The 14,061-nt window shown below is 45.1% G+C and overlaps 1 protein-coding gene across 3 annotated transcripts in view; it reads left to right on the top strand.

The window, feature by feature from the left end:
• The first annotated feature begins 427 nt into the window (after nt 1-427).
• Nucleotides 428-14,061, top strand: part of LOC131091487 (sphingosine-1-phosphate transporter SPNS2-like) — a 134,323-nt gene continuing 120,689 nt past the window's right edge. For all 3 annotated transcript variants that reach the window (XR_009115399.1, XR_009115398.1, XM_058037586.1), the window contains exon 1: nt 428-884. Coding sequence is in view for 1 of the 3 variants with exons in the window: in XM_058037586.1 (XP_057893569.1) it covers nt 590-884 (295 nt within the window). In the remaining 2 variants the exon portion in view is untranslated. The remainder of the gene's footprint in view (nt 885-14,061) is intronic.

Here is a 14,061-nt window from a genome sequence, read left to right as displayed (position 1 = left end):
AGCTGAGCTTTCTGAGGAACCGCCCGGTCTGAGGCGGGCTGAGGGAGGACCCGCTCCTGGCTAGGCTGAGGGATTCCCTCAGGGCACATGGGGGGTGCTGAAGGGGACACCTTCGGGGCCACACTGAAAACAGAGGAGGCGCCGACCTAAAGCGCCTGCCGGACCCTTCGGGTCCGGTCTGAGGAGGGATGAGGAGGAACCCCGAGGCGGGCTGAGGGGACACCCCTACGGGCTGGTCCCTGGACAGCTGAAGGGCCGGTGCAGAGCACGGCTGAGGCGGCACCTGCTAGGGCCGGTTCGAGGGCTGCGCCGCCCCGGGCCGGCCGCACGGACCCCTCGGGGCCGCTGGGGCGGGGCGCGCACGGCAGCCGAGCCGGGGCGGGGCGGGGCGCGGGGCAGAGGCGGAGCTTCGTGCTGCGCCGGGCTCAGCCCTCTCGGGCTGTCACTGCCGGCCTGTCCCGGGGAGGCTCAGGACGACCGCGGGATGCGGCGCTGAGCGCGCTCCGGTCGCTCTCTCCGTCCGTCCGTCTGTCTGTCTGTCGGTCTCCCCGCCCGGGCTCCCGCACGCCGAGATTCCCTCCCGCAGCCCATGATGTGCCTGGAAAGCGACGGCTCCTCCGGCAGCAGCCCGGTCTGCGGCGGGCGGCTCCGATCTGGAGACGAGGAGGAGGAGGAGGACGGCGAGCGGGGCTGCTGCGGCCGGGGTGCCGAGGGCGAGGTGCAGACCCTATCGGGCAGGATGAACCCCCCGGCGGCCGGCAAGCACCTCGACCGCCCCGCCGCCCTCCGCAAGGCGCCGACCCTCGGCCGGGCCCGGGTAGCGGCCGCCGGCATCCTCAGCGTGGGCAACGTGCTCAACTACCTGGACCGGTACACCGTGGCAGGTGAGCGCACCCCGCGGCTGTGAGGGCATCCCCCGCTGCCCAAAGACAGCCCTTCCCGGGCACGGTGCAGCCGCCGCCGTCCCCGGGGTTGTCGCGGGCTCGGGTCAGCGGGGCTCTCCCGCCGTGCCGGAGCTGGAGAGGAGGGATGGCGTGAGGGATGCGGCGCGGCCGGTGCCCATTGTGCGGCCCCTCCGGTATTGTTCTCTAGTTTGTTTGAATTTTATCGAAAATAAGCGGAGCGCCCTTTGTTTGTGTGGGCTCGATGAAATGGAATCGGCGCTCGCTGGGATTCGGGAGGGAGCGGTGTCCGCAGCGCGGTGCGAGCGCAGGGCGCTCGGCGAGGCTCGGGGTCATGGCAGACGCGTTATCGATCCCGGCTCAGGGCGAGCGCTGCGGGCGACAGGTGCAGCTGCGGCCGGGGAGACACGCACAGCCGGCTGCCGCACGGGGGGGACGGGCGAGCGGGGTGTCCTTGGGTGAAAATCGCAGCGAAGCAAATCCCCTCTGCTTTGTCTCTGCGGAGCGCGTCCAGCCTGGAGCAGGCGGCTGCCCTTCAGCCCTGTGCCAAGGAGGGTCCCTTCCCTGCAGAACTCCCGAGCGGGTGGCAGCAGAGCTAGGAGGAGCGGCTAGGCAGCTGCAATGCACTTTGCAAAGCTCGGTTTTCTTAAGGTAAACACTCAAAATGATGCGCTGGTGGGTGTGTGACCAGCCGTAGTGTGTGAGCCACTATGTTCTCAGTACTTACTACTACGGTGAAGCTCAGCTCCAAAGCAAATGCCTGTTTGGATGTTTACTGTGCCATCCCTAGAGAGGACTCCTTGTTTATTCTTGTCAGGCAATAACAGCCGGGAAGAAGATCATCACTGAACTTTTCCTAATTAGAAATGAAGTAGGCTTGTTGGTAATCAACTGTCTCATGCCATTAGAATATAATACATATTCTCTGTTTGGCAATACTGATAATTTTATCTTCAGAGCTTACAAAGGGGTTTGTGCATGTATAAATTTTTCTCTATGCATATATATGTTTTAATCACCAGGACTCAATGTGGTGTTAAGCAAATCCAATATTTGTTTATACTACATTAAAATAATATATGTTTGTAGGGCAGTGATAGAGAGCAAGGGACATAAATCTAAGTCACTGTTGTTAGAATAAATTTGCCAGGTTGTATTTATTTTGTCTGGAGTAGGGAGATGGGGAGGATTAGAAGGAGAATTTAGCTGGCACCATTGTGGCTTTTTTGTTTTTCTTTTTAGATATGGCTTGTTCCTTCAGGAAATGTAAAGGCCAGTATTGGAAGATATTAAGTACTCAGCTGGTAGTCAGTCTGTTACAGAAGGAAGCTTGAAGATAGATAGAAGGTTAACCTGTTATTATTGAAGGAAATTGTAGTGTGCTCCCTTGCCCTCAAATAGGGACCTCTCTAAGTGGAGTTTTTCTACCAAGCACCTTTAATGCATGGCAAGTTTCCTTTTTAGGAAGCTATTCCCCCCATCATGCAATCTTAAGAAAAAAAATTTTAAAAATCACATCTAGTTCACCTATTTGCTGTAGCACTTCCACTGAGACCTTTGCCATCTGATTTTTCTGCCTGCAAGAACTGAAAGCATCTTCTTTTCTGGAAAGGCTGGAGAGTGCCTGACCAAGCAGAAGGTAAAAATGCCTGCTTGCTGTATGTGGCATTGCCAAACCCAGTGCTGTGGTTGCTGGTATTCCTAGGACAAGCTCTGGTATTACTGTGCTCAGTAACTGCCCTGTGGAACTTATCTATTAACATGCAGCTTGATATCAAAGGTTTAAGATCTCAGACATCAGACTTGCCTTTGGGGACAGAATCAAACTTTGCATGGGCTTTTTGTCTTCTGTCAATTGGTATTTACTTTTCAAACTGGTGTAATATAAAGTGCTAATCTAAAACATGAAATAATTTAAATCCAGTGTAATGGAAGAGTTGTGGTAATAAAAATTATATGTTTTGAGCTCAAAACTGACTTGATTATAAAGTCTTCTCTAAAAGTAATCTTTACTTTTGTATTTTGAGTCTTAGTGCATACCACATGCTTATGTGATGTGCACTTGCAGATGAATCAAGCCAGCACTTTGAATATGCAGCTCATGTCTCAAGACAGGTAATAATTAGTAAATACAACTCTCCAGACCTTCAAAGTACATTTCAAATATGAATTGTTGCTGCAACCTAATAAGGGATTTTAACACCAGCCACGTTATGGCAGGGGAAGTAGCATCAGAAGTTATAATTTACCTAAGGCCAGTGGACTGTTGTGAGAATTGGAATTAATTTCTGGTTCCAGCTCTATTTGAAACAAGTGTTAGAAGAGCAGCAGTTCCAATGGAAACTGGTTCCTGAGGATTTGTCTCCAGGGTGATCCCTGCTGTGGATTCTCTGATGTCAAATAAGTTGACCTTTGTCATTAGCCTTTCTCTTCTTGTCTTATAAGAATCTTGCATCTACCCAACCATTTTTTAAAATGAAAGTGTTGGAATCTTTGGGACTTCTTCCTGCTGTCAGATTTAGTCAAAGGCAGGTCAGTGGCCTCAAAAGCAATTAGCAAGCAGCTGACAGGCAGACTCAAGCAAACAGAGTATCCAGCAGTATGGGCACAATACTCACAAATACTCCAAGTACATCTTCTGTCTTACTTGAGAACTTAGTTGCAATCATTTTGGTTGGCCAAAAAGTATAAGAAAAAGCAAGTATATATTTAGTGTATATATATATATAAACCATAAACATACAAAGTATATGCAAGTATGTATTTATTTACTGGGATAAAATCATATACAGAGTTATTTCCATTTGTAATTTCCTGAGTATCTGCCACTATTTTCTAACATAGCCTCACAGAAACTGGATAATATGTATCCAGTCAATGTAAGAGCATCTTATGTAATAGAAAGAACTAGGCTGACCTGTCCTATAGCACATCTTGCCCTTAAAAGTAAAAGCTTTTGCATTGCTACAAAGCAAACAGCAAATGTGTTGTTTCTTGGTGTTTACACTCTGGAAACATAAACATTGTGTATAATGAGTTGGTTTTGGGTAATCTGTTTTTTTTTCAAGTACAACACACAAGGAAGTAGCTGCCTGTTTTCCTGGTTTTGGTTTAATGACTTCCCAGAATGGACTAAATGAGTTTATGATGGGATTTGCCTTTTTGGTATCTGGGACAGAGCTTGAGTGCAGTTTCCAAGATACAGGGCATACACAGCTTCACACCTGACACTAAGTTTGCAGCTTTTTTGGGAGTGCATGATGAAAATGGGCCTCCACTGAGGACTGGCCTGTTTCTTAAGGTTTCAGAATGAATTTCTTCCAGTACTTAAAAATAAAGTCTGCACAGCATTAGTGTGTATTTCAATAAGGTTTACAAAGAGTTGGAAATTTCCAGTGTATGTGGAGTATATTGGAACATACTGATGTTTGGGAGAAGCTGTCCCAAACAAAAAGTGCCAGTGCCTCTACTGTGGCTCTTGTAAAGAAAAGATTGAAAACTCAATCAGTGCTGAGCATTACCAACTTGAAGGGAAATGATCCTCTGCAATTTTCTTAATAGGTTTTTGACCATACTGATAACAGCTGCCTGTGGAGAAAGCACTCTTTCAAAAGCTGTGATATTTCACTGCTATTACGATAGCAAACAAGGGGAAAACAAAAATAATGAAACCATTGCAGATTTCCTGTGAAACTGCAGGATTTCAGCCATCCCACGATGCTAGGACATATCTTCTTCCTTAATGAAGTTTTGGGAAAAGTCATCTTGCCTTCAGAAGCTTGGAATGTGGTTTCACAATTATACCATGGGTGACCTTTTACTGTGCCTGCTGTTGACGATGGAAATAGTCTTGCTTCATTAGGGTGTCACCTCCACCTTCTAATTCAGATGCTGCTTCCTGGCATTTCTGTAGTGCTTTAATTTAAAGGTAACGATTTAATTAAGCTGGAGAACTACCCAGCAAAGTAAATGAGTCTCACTATCCCACTACAGAAGGGGAAACCAAGTTGCAGAATGTTGGTGATTTGCCTGTGGTAATGGAGTTAGGGGCAGAGCCTTCCCTGGTATCAGCTCATCCTTGAGGTTCTCTATCCCTGTCACACAGTATGTCACAGACTTTGGTCTGCTGGATTTGTCCTTTAAATGTCTGCAACTTGCTAATAACTGTATTTGTGTTAATTAGCCTCTCATTACAACACATAGTTGCAAATCAAATGCCATTCTTTGAAGATACACACATGCAAATGATCGCTGAAAGTTGAAAGTCGAGTTTACAACTATGTAGTACAGACTGCAGCTGAAGGGTTAGGAAAGGTTCAGCACTAACTCTCAAGTGCAAAGACATTCAAGCGGTTGTGAGCCAAAACTGCTTCTTTTTATTGTGAGCTCACATTTCTGATAGCAACATAGTGCCCCATTGAGTGTTTCTTAGTGAATGCAGTCAGAGAACTCACATGGAATGGGATAAAAGAGCCCCTTCTCCCCTTGTAACAGGACTGTGCTCAGTGCTCATAGCTTCAGGGAGGGAAGTATTGAGAGGCAGTGCAAGCACCCAGGACACAGCTCTGGAAGGGCTGAAATGCTGGAAAATGTTAGAAAATGATACTGACAGAATGCACTTGAGGCAGCAGTGCTGCCAGCTCACACGTGTGAGGGTGTGAGAAAGGATGGCAGTGTTGTACTTGGGCAGCAGGGACCTGCTACTGACTCAAATCCAACTACTCCTGCTTTGGGAGCAGAAATTAGACTTGAACCTCATGCACTTCCAAACAGGAGACAGAAAGTGCTCTGCAGCACAGTGATGGGACTGTGCCACAGCATCTTGTTCTCCAGTGTTGTTTTCTGTGTGCTGGGCTGTGTTGCAAAGGCTGCTGCTTCCTGTTTGCTGATTCTTATGCGAGCTGGCAGGATTTGTTCCAGAGTATTTTACATTTCAAGTGAAGTCTTATTATGTTTAATCATAGTATTTTTTTTCTTCCTTGTGCTGTAGGTTTGCCAGATACTAACTATCTTTGTTATTATGTGCAGATTTTCCTGTTTGACTCTGAGATCCTCTTTCATGCATGTTGATTAATTTTATCCCCAAAGCATCCAAGGCATCACAGCCAGAGAATGTGGCCTTTATTACATGGAGTTAATATACTCATAAATATTGAGTGTGTTCTTAAGAATAATGTAATGATCTTACTAGTCCCTTGATCTCTGTGACTGTCAACACCAGCAGCTTTGTGATAAAGCTCCTCTGGTCAAAAGTGTGGGAAATCTGTAATCATTCCTTCAGACTTTTCAAATACCACACCAAGCTGCAAGAGGGCTAAATTCTAATAAATGGGACTGAGAACATGTACTCTTCATTTTTTCTGGTACACTGTGCATGAGAAGCAAATGAGCTGCTGATGACATAGCACAACGGGTGATAAATATGAACAGATATTGTTAAAAACTGGTGACTTTTCCTGGAATACAAAATCCCATAGCTCTTGGTTGGTATTTCAATTGCTGAGGAACTCGTGGTTGAAAGGTGTTATAATGTATCACATCAAATAAGGTTTGTAAAGGTAAAGTTTCTAAAGGTAAAGTTTGGAAAGTTGAGGTTCCTTACAACTGTCAGAAGCTCTGGTACCTCTTCAGGAGATGCAATGGGAAACCCTGACTTTATTTGACAGATAAAAATTAGGAACCCCAGATATCAGAACTCTTCTAAGTTGCCTGTTTGCATCATCATTGCTTGATGTGTGTTATAGACCAGGACATTGTTGTGCAGCTTCTATGGAATCAAGTGGTGCCTCCAAAGTGCTTACAGTGTCTCCATATCTCCAAGATACATCAGAGAGCTGCAGGCCAAGGGTGGAGAGCCAGAGGGACACAAGAGACAGCACTGGTCAGTGGGAGGGTCCCAGAGGATGAGCAGATGTGGCTTTTTGGTAGGCAGTATAGCCAAGGGGTGAGGAGGGAAGAAAAGGGCAGCTTTCAACAAGAGTTTACAAACAGCATCTTCCAAAAATGATGAACATCACAGGAGAAAGGATGAAGATGTCTGTTGGAAATGGTTCAAGGAGGATGGTGCCCTTCTGGCTGAGGGAGTTTTGTGGAAATTGGCAATATGGATGTAGGGTGATGAATGTTCTAGAAAAAATGTGTTTGTGCAAAATGAGTCCTGCAAAGAACCTGTGAGGTGCCTAAGGGGCCAGGGAAGTTAATGGGAGCTGAGCAAAATGGGCTTGGGCTCAGAGCCCAGAGAGGTGTAAGTGAGGTGAACAACACCTCATGGTTTCCAGAAAACTTTTGAGTACACATCTTGGCATGGACCTCTCCTGTAAATTGAATTTTTGGTGAACTGGTCTGAAAATCAAGAGGCAAATCTGAGACAGGCAGGGGCAAAATAAGAGAAAGAAACCCCCAAACAACCTGAACCAAACAACAATCCCCAAACAACAACTACTGAGTTCTTAACTATTAGATGCCCCCTTTGACTTTGGTGCTGTAAAACCTCTCACCCTGCAATTCATTGACTGAATGAGCACCCCACCTAGAACTGCTGAGCTGCTGAGCACAGCAGGCACCTCATGCACGGCTTTTCTTTTCTTGACACATCTGTTTTCATTGTTATTTTGAGTGTGGTTTTGGCTGATGTAACCCAGCTATTTCTGTAGGGTTGCAGGGAAAGGAAGTGAAAGGGAGGGAGCACCAATATCCTTGCTCCTGGTTTTACAACAGCGTGTAAAAAATCAGGAGGATGAGGATGTAAGGGGATGGGGAATCATTCCCACTTGTGGTCATGACTTTGGGCCTGTCACAGTCAGGAGGGGCTGAAGGTTTCTTTTGGAAGGTTCCTGAAGGAGCTGCTCAGGATGCTCTGGTGGCTCTGTCCACTCTCCATGGTGCTCTGTGTGTTTCAGGGCAGCCTCTGCACAAGGCATGGCTGCAACCACCACGTTATCTCTCACGATAGAAAATTGCAGAAGTCTTCTGTCAGGCTGAACCTTCTAGAGAGCAATGGAGCATGTTGTGAGAACAACATCCCACATCTTCTGTGCTTCTGGTTTTGAGGAGATAGGTATCAACCAATCCTCCTTCTCCAGAACTGATCTCCTGCCACAACTGAAATCACAGAGCAATTTTAGCTTTAGAGAAGGGAGAGAAATACAGAAGAAAAACCAGGCTTTGTGCCTTGCCTTTCCTAAGTTCAGACTTGAGCAATATGAACATACCAGGGTTATGTTGTTGGTGAGCAATATTATCTCCTATGGTGATTTCTTGTTTGTTTCTTTTGTTGTTGTTGTTGTTTTAAATATATTTCTTATATATTTCTTATGCTTCTCCTGGTGGCCAGCAACTGCAGTAGCTGAACAGAAGAGCAGGGGGAAAAGACCAGTGTTTATCTGGAGAATAGCTGCAGTAACAGCTTGGAGTTTGGCTGGCAGAGTGAGAGAACCCCATGCTGGAATGAAAATCCTTTCAGCCTTGGCATGTGATGATTTTTTTGTGTAATTTTTTTATTTTAAGGCTGCACTGAACCAAAACTGCAGTAATCCATCTTACTCCTTGTTCAGGCTTCTGCCAATAATTATGTAAATAACAGATCACAGTTAATTATTTGTTTCATAGCTTCCTATTTTCCCTATTTGTATTTGTAACATATCATTATTGTCCTAGAATACAGCTCTGTGTTCTTGGCAGCATGGAAAACAACAAAAATGGGTGAAGTGACAGTGGCAGCAGGACTGGTGTCTGTGTGAAGTGTGCAGGGCCTGAGTGAAACCTGCTGAAGGTTACCTCTGATTCCCATGGCTGTCCTGGGATTTGCTGATCTGTGCTCTCTGCATATTCTCATTTCAGACAAGTGATCCCTCAGGAGGGTTTGCCAACAAAGCAGCATGGATCTGAAAGGTGGAGGGGGGGTCTTGCCCTGCTGTGGATTTGTGATTTTCATTTCTCTCTGCCTGTCACGTTTGTATTTCATGATTTGTGCTGTGTGGTGGTCATGACCTTGGAAGTTTTGCTTTTCACCCTGGCTTAGGCAGCTGCTTTAGTTCAGCTTTCCTACCAGGTGGGCAGTTTGGGAAGTTCACAAATCACTGTGTGCTCTTGCTGTGTTCCTCTTCAGTGAGACTTTTCATTTGAAAATGGGAGACTATGACAGGATTTCTTTTCTGAGAACTTTGGATGAGATTCTGTATTCTCATTTTCACATTGCCTTTAGTGTTGGGTGGTTTTTTCCATCAGACTGGTGCTTGTAAACTTTGCCTCAGCCAGACCCACTGGGGCTTGGCTGTCCCAAGCTGTAGGATGTAAATAAATTGATGTGACATCAGCTGACCAAGTGCCACTGCTGCCCAGGCCTCAGTCCCTGGGCAGGTTGGTGGATGAAATGTTGTTTAGGGGATGCTGAATCAGAGCTGCTGCAGCACTTTGGGCCAGGCACTAATTTTGTGCAGTTTCAGGCGTGTTCTCAGTGCTAAATAATAATTAATACAGAATTGCAACACTATTAATAAATACCAACAGTGCAAACTATGCAATAAGGAGAAATTATTTCTATTGCACTAGTGTGGCTCATAAAGTGGGGTCATTGCATTGGTGTGCTGAGCTATTAGAACTCAAATTCTGCTGCACTTATACCAGTGTTAAACCATTCCTCATAGTCTTGTTATTTCCGTCCAGCAGGCAGAAATGCTGACTAACTTTCAGGATAACAATCTTTTATATATTCAGGAAACAAAATACCCAAGGGCCACTGGTGACTGACAGCTACAGTGCTCTGATTAAAACTGACAGTTCCTGATCAGCTCTGGCTTGGATGTGTTAGTTCTTTTTCTCATGGGAAGAGAAGACAGAGGACAAAAAATTATTTAATGTAACAGTATTAGGATATGAGACTTTTTTTTTCTCCTTTGCAATTTTCCAGGAATTTATAACTCAGAAGTACCAAAGTACCTGAGTAATAGTGCTTGGAAGGGCCAACATTAATCTCTCCATGATGACTTTCCTATAACAAGGTACAGAAAATGCCAAGTGTTGGCTTCTAGTCATTGATTTTTGACTGTAAGAACAATATGCTGATTAGTTAAAATCTGGTGTTTGCCTGTTTTATTCTCAGCTGGTATTAAGACAAGGAAGGTTTTTTTCCCCTTGAAATGGGAGGAATTGTGATGCTGGTGTTTATACAGACTACACAAGCAATTACTCAATCCCTAATGAAAAACCTTGAGTCACTGGTCAGAACATGAGGTTGTTGGGAGCCATAGTGAGTACATCTCCTGCCCTCCTCCCTTGCCTTTCTCTCCAACAGCATTTCTTAGTATATTGAGGAAATAACTTTATTTCCTTCACCTCTGTGTTTATTTCATCTCCTTTTTGCAGGTGCAGAGATGCTGGGTGCTCAGGAGCAGTTAGCAACACCTCCCCAGCATCTGTTGCTTTTCAGCTCTGGGTGTACCTTGAACTGTACAGAAAAGCTGCAAAGGCAATAAAATTAACGAGTTCTCTTCATTACTTCATTATAGAAGGGTCTTGGCAGATCTGCTAAAGTTTAGGGTCACTTGCTATTTCCTTCATGAAACATATTTTTAAGTAGTTGAAATTTTCACCTCTTACCTGTCGGCAATTCCAGCTGTTTAAGGTGCAGTGGCAGCACTTTATGTTACTACAAAGCTATCAAAATTTTCAGGTTTTTGGGCTGTGAATCAAGAGAGTTTCAACAGTTGCTGAAGAAAAGAGAAATAAATCACTTTTGGCCTGCATTTCACTGTGCTTTTTAAACTTCTATCTGGAAGTGGCCAAAGTTAGTAATGCTTCTGTAGCCATATTATGTTCAAAAATATGTAATGGTTTAAATGTCAAACTGCACCTCATTGCAAGCTTACATTTGCCTCTCAAGTGTGCATTTAAATCATTGCATTGCTGAAAGCCACTTAACAAGAATAAATCAGAAGTGGAGCTGATGTTTGAATAAAACCAGGAGTTATGTGAGTGGCTGGAGAAAGGTCTCTGTCTGTAAGCAGATGCAATCAAATCTGAATCAGGATTTAACAATTTTGATTTAAATATTTAGTCAAGCTCTATTATACCATCCCTTCTCATTTTCTACATGAATGGGAAATACGTTCATCACCATTTAGAAATTCCTGGGCTTTGTAACCTGATGATGTTTGGTTTTATTCACTCAGACTTGAGCAATTGAAGCACAAACCACTTCAGGCCCGAGTGGGAGAGATTTCCTGGGCCCCTGCTGCCTGCAGAAGAGCTCTGTGTGCACAGCCTGAGCCCAGCAGTGGGAGAGCTCCCACTGTCCAGGCAGTCATGGATGCCCCACCTGTGGTTTCTGGCCAGAAAACAGCAGGCAGGCTCAGCCATGGAGTGGACACAACAGTCAGTAGGTTTGTATCACTGATCTGATAATTGAGGTGTTTGTAAATTCCATTAATCACCCTTTTGGCTGGCAAGATCTCTATTTTTCAGTGCTCCAGTTCTCTTGTAGATTAAAACAAATGCATGAAAGTTTTTGCTTTAATGAAGAAAGCTGCTAAAAAGAAAATTAATTATTAATAATTGTTTATTTTTTATTTTATTTTATTTCTCCACTGTTTTCAGGTGTTTCTTTTATTCTGCAGGAGCAAGGTTTTGGTGGTTTTTTTGATCAATGCCTTTGACACAATATAGAAAGATCCCTATTTGCAGCTTCCATTCAAACATGTGGTCTCCAGTTGCCTCTGCTAGTATTGAGTCATCAAGACAGAAGAACTAAAATACAGATCTTAAAGTCATGCAGGAAGTTTCTATTTTAAAAAAATAGTTTTTTAAGTATGGGATTTCTAAAATATATCGGCTCCTTTGTAATTACACACTTTAGATATTAATACATATAATTATGAAAGTATAATTAGACTCTGGTAGGTAGTGTCATAAAAAATTTAAGGTAGATTTAAAAATATCTTGTTTCTAAATATCCCAACAAGAGAAATTTTTCTTTAGTGATATTCTTGGGCTTAGTCTGGAGGACCTGATTCTAGACTCTGGGTTTTTTGCTTTGGGTTTTTTCCTTTTAACCCAGAATTCAGTAGAGACTGAATTATTCTTTTAAAGGACAGGCTCCTTCTCCTAGGCTTCTTCTGTAAGATTTCAGGGCTAGAGGGAAGCAAGAGCAGGCTTTGGATAATTTTAGGTTAGAGATTGTTGTTACAGGAGAGTCTCTTGGCAGTTCTTAGAAAGGCAGGCAGTGGAAGACTTGGTTGGTGGGAAGCTGGAAGAATGCAGCACCCACAAGTGTTAGGGACCAAGGGTCTCAGTGTGTGTGAGGGCTGTTCACACGGGGGCTGCAGACCCTCCTGCTCCAGGATCTGTTTCTTTAGGCAGATTCCTTTCCCTTTAAATCCAGAATAGCATCTTTCCACTCCAAATTGCTGTGTGGCCTGTGGTTTGCTGAGGGGAAAGCAAGTCATGCTGTGTCTCGCAGAGGCTCGTGCCGTGCAGCTGCCCGGTGCCCCTGCAATTCCCGGGGCTCCTGCTCAGAGCCCGCGGCTGTGCCTGCCCAGTGCCCTCTCATGGGTGCCCGAGGGTCCTGCTCCTGTCCCTGCTTCCCTCCCCCAGCTCTCACTTGTGTGTAATCAAATTCAGCAGCAGCAGCAGCAGCCAGAGCAGAGAAGAGCAGCTCTGTTTGAAGCTGTCCCTGCAGAATGTGCACACAGATTTCATGGCTTGCACCTGCCGTGTCTGGCTGCTGCTGTGACCTCCTGTGCCAGCAGCCTGCTCTGATAAGTGTTCCCTGTTCCTTCCATCCCAATTAATAGTTCTAAGGACACTTAATTCCTTGCCAGCCTTCTAAAGCTTGTCTTTGTCCATAAACACTCTGCATTATTTTGTAAGGGTCCGGTAGAGGAGTGCTTTCAGAGCACAGAATGAAAGCTAGAGCAGGCAGTGTTAGGAGGTTTCTGTTGAACACATAAAGGCAGCACTTGCTGGGCAGTGATAATTGTGTGAGGATGCTGTGTCATTGGAGCTGGAGCAGTCACTCTTGCAACACTGCAGACTTCTCTTTGAAACCCTTTGTAGGTGGGTAAAGCCTTTCTTGCTGTTTCTATTGAGATCCTTGGGCCTTCCTTGAGTACAAGACTGCTGCCCTTTCCCTGGGCAGGACCCTGTGCCAGCCACAGCAGCTGCTGTCTGGGCAGGCTGGAGATGCAGCAGCACATGAGAGTGGGACAGGCACCAGGCTGTGAGACTTGCCAGGGCTGTGCAAGCCCTTCCTGTGTGCTCTTCACTGCCTGATGAACTCCTTGGAGTCAAACCAGTCCAAAAGCACCCTCTCCATCACTACCTACAGGGTATTTCCTTATGTCACAAAGCCATCTCATTGAAATATTTCACATTTCAAAATATGGACTTGTTTCAATCCAGAATTCTGTGGTTCCATACAGTTGTGTATCCACTCCCTTTCCACTACTGAAGACACCAGTGAGACAGGATGAGCACAGGGGATCTATTTAAGAGCCCTGCTGAGATCAAGTACTAAATTGGTGGTGTTTGGCTTCCTTGGGAGTGCATTGCTGCAGCCCCCTCACTGTGGATAACTTCTCCTGTGATGGGTTATTTTCATTTGTGCAGCAGATGATGCACACCCCATGAGTGAGTGTTGCAGGTAACAGTACCCATGGCAAGGTGTCTCTCTGCTGGAACTGGAGAACATTAGTGGAGCTGAACAGGGTGCAGCCTCCCTCATTGATTCTGCTGCTGCATTGTTAAAAACCTGATAATCTTTTTAGCTGCTCAGTCTCTCCCATTGGTAATTGCTAAATGTAGTTGCTTATGTACAAGCAAGCTCAAACAATGGAAAATATATGAAATGTGAACCCTTTCTTTGTGGGGTGGGAACATTTATCTTGCTGTGGTGAGGAATGTTCACCTCACATTTCCGAACATTGTGTTCAGCAGATGAGCTGTTTCCTCCTTCTCTTTCAGGTTTTGGTCTCTCCATTGGGGACAGGGCTGAGGCCATGCTTAGATGGGCTGTTAGAGTAATTATCCAAATGAACAGGCAGGGCTTTAAAGATGCTGTTGTGTGATTTTATTGTTATTGAGTGGAGAGGATGGAAATTGGCTCAGTTCTTGTTTTGTTTTTCCATAGTTCAGTCTGTTGACTTGTAGATGAGTGAGAATCTCA

Source organism: Melospiza georgiana, chromosome 19 (assembly GCF_028018845.1).
Source record: "Melospiza georgiana isolate bMelGeo1 chromosome 19, bMelGeo1.pri, whole genome shotgun sequence".
Lineage (NCBI taxonomy): Eukaryota > Metazoa > Chordata > Aves > Passeriformes > Passerellidae > Melospiza > Melospiza georgiana.
Note: the sequence above shows the minus strand (reverse complement) of the source record. Positions and strands in the feature narration are given on the sequence as shown.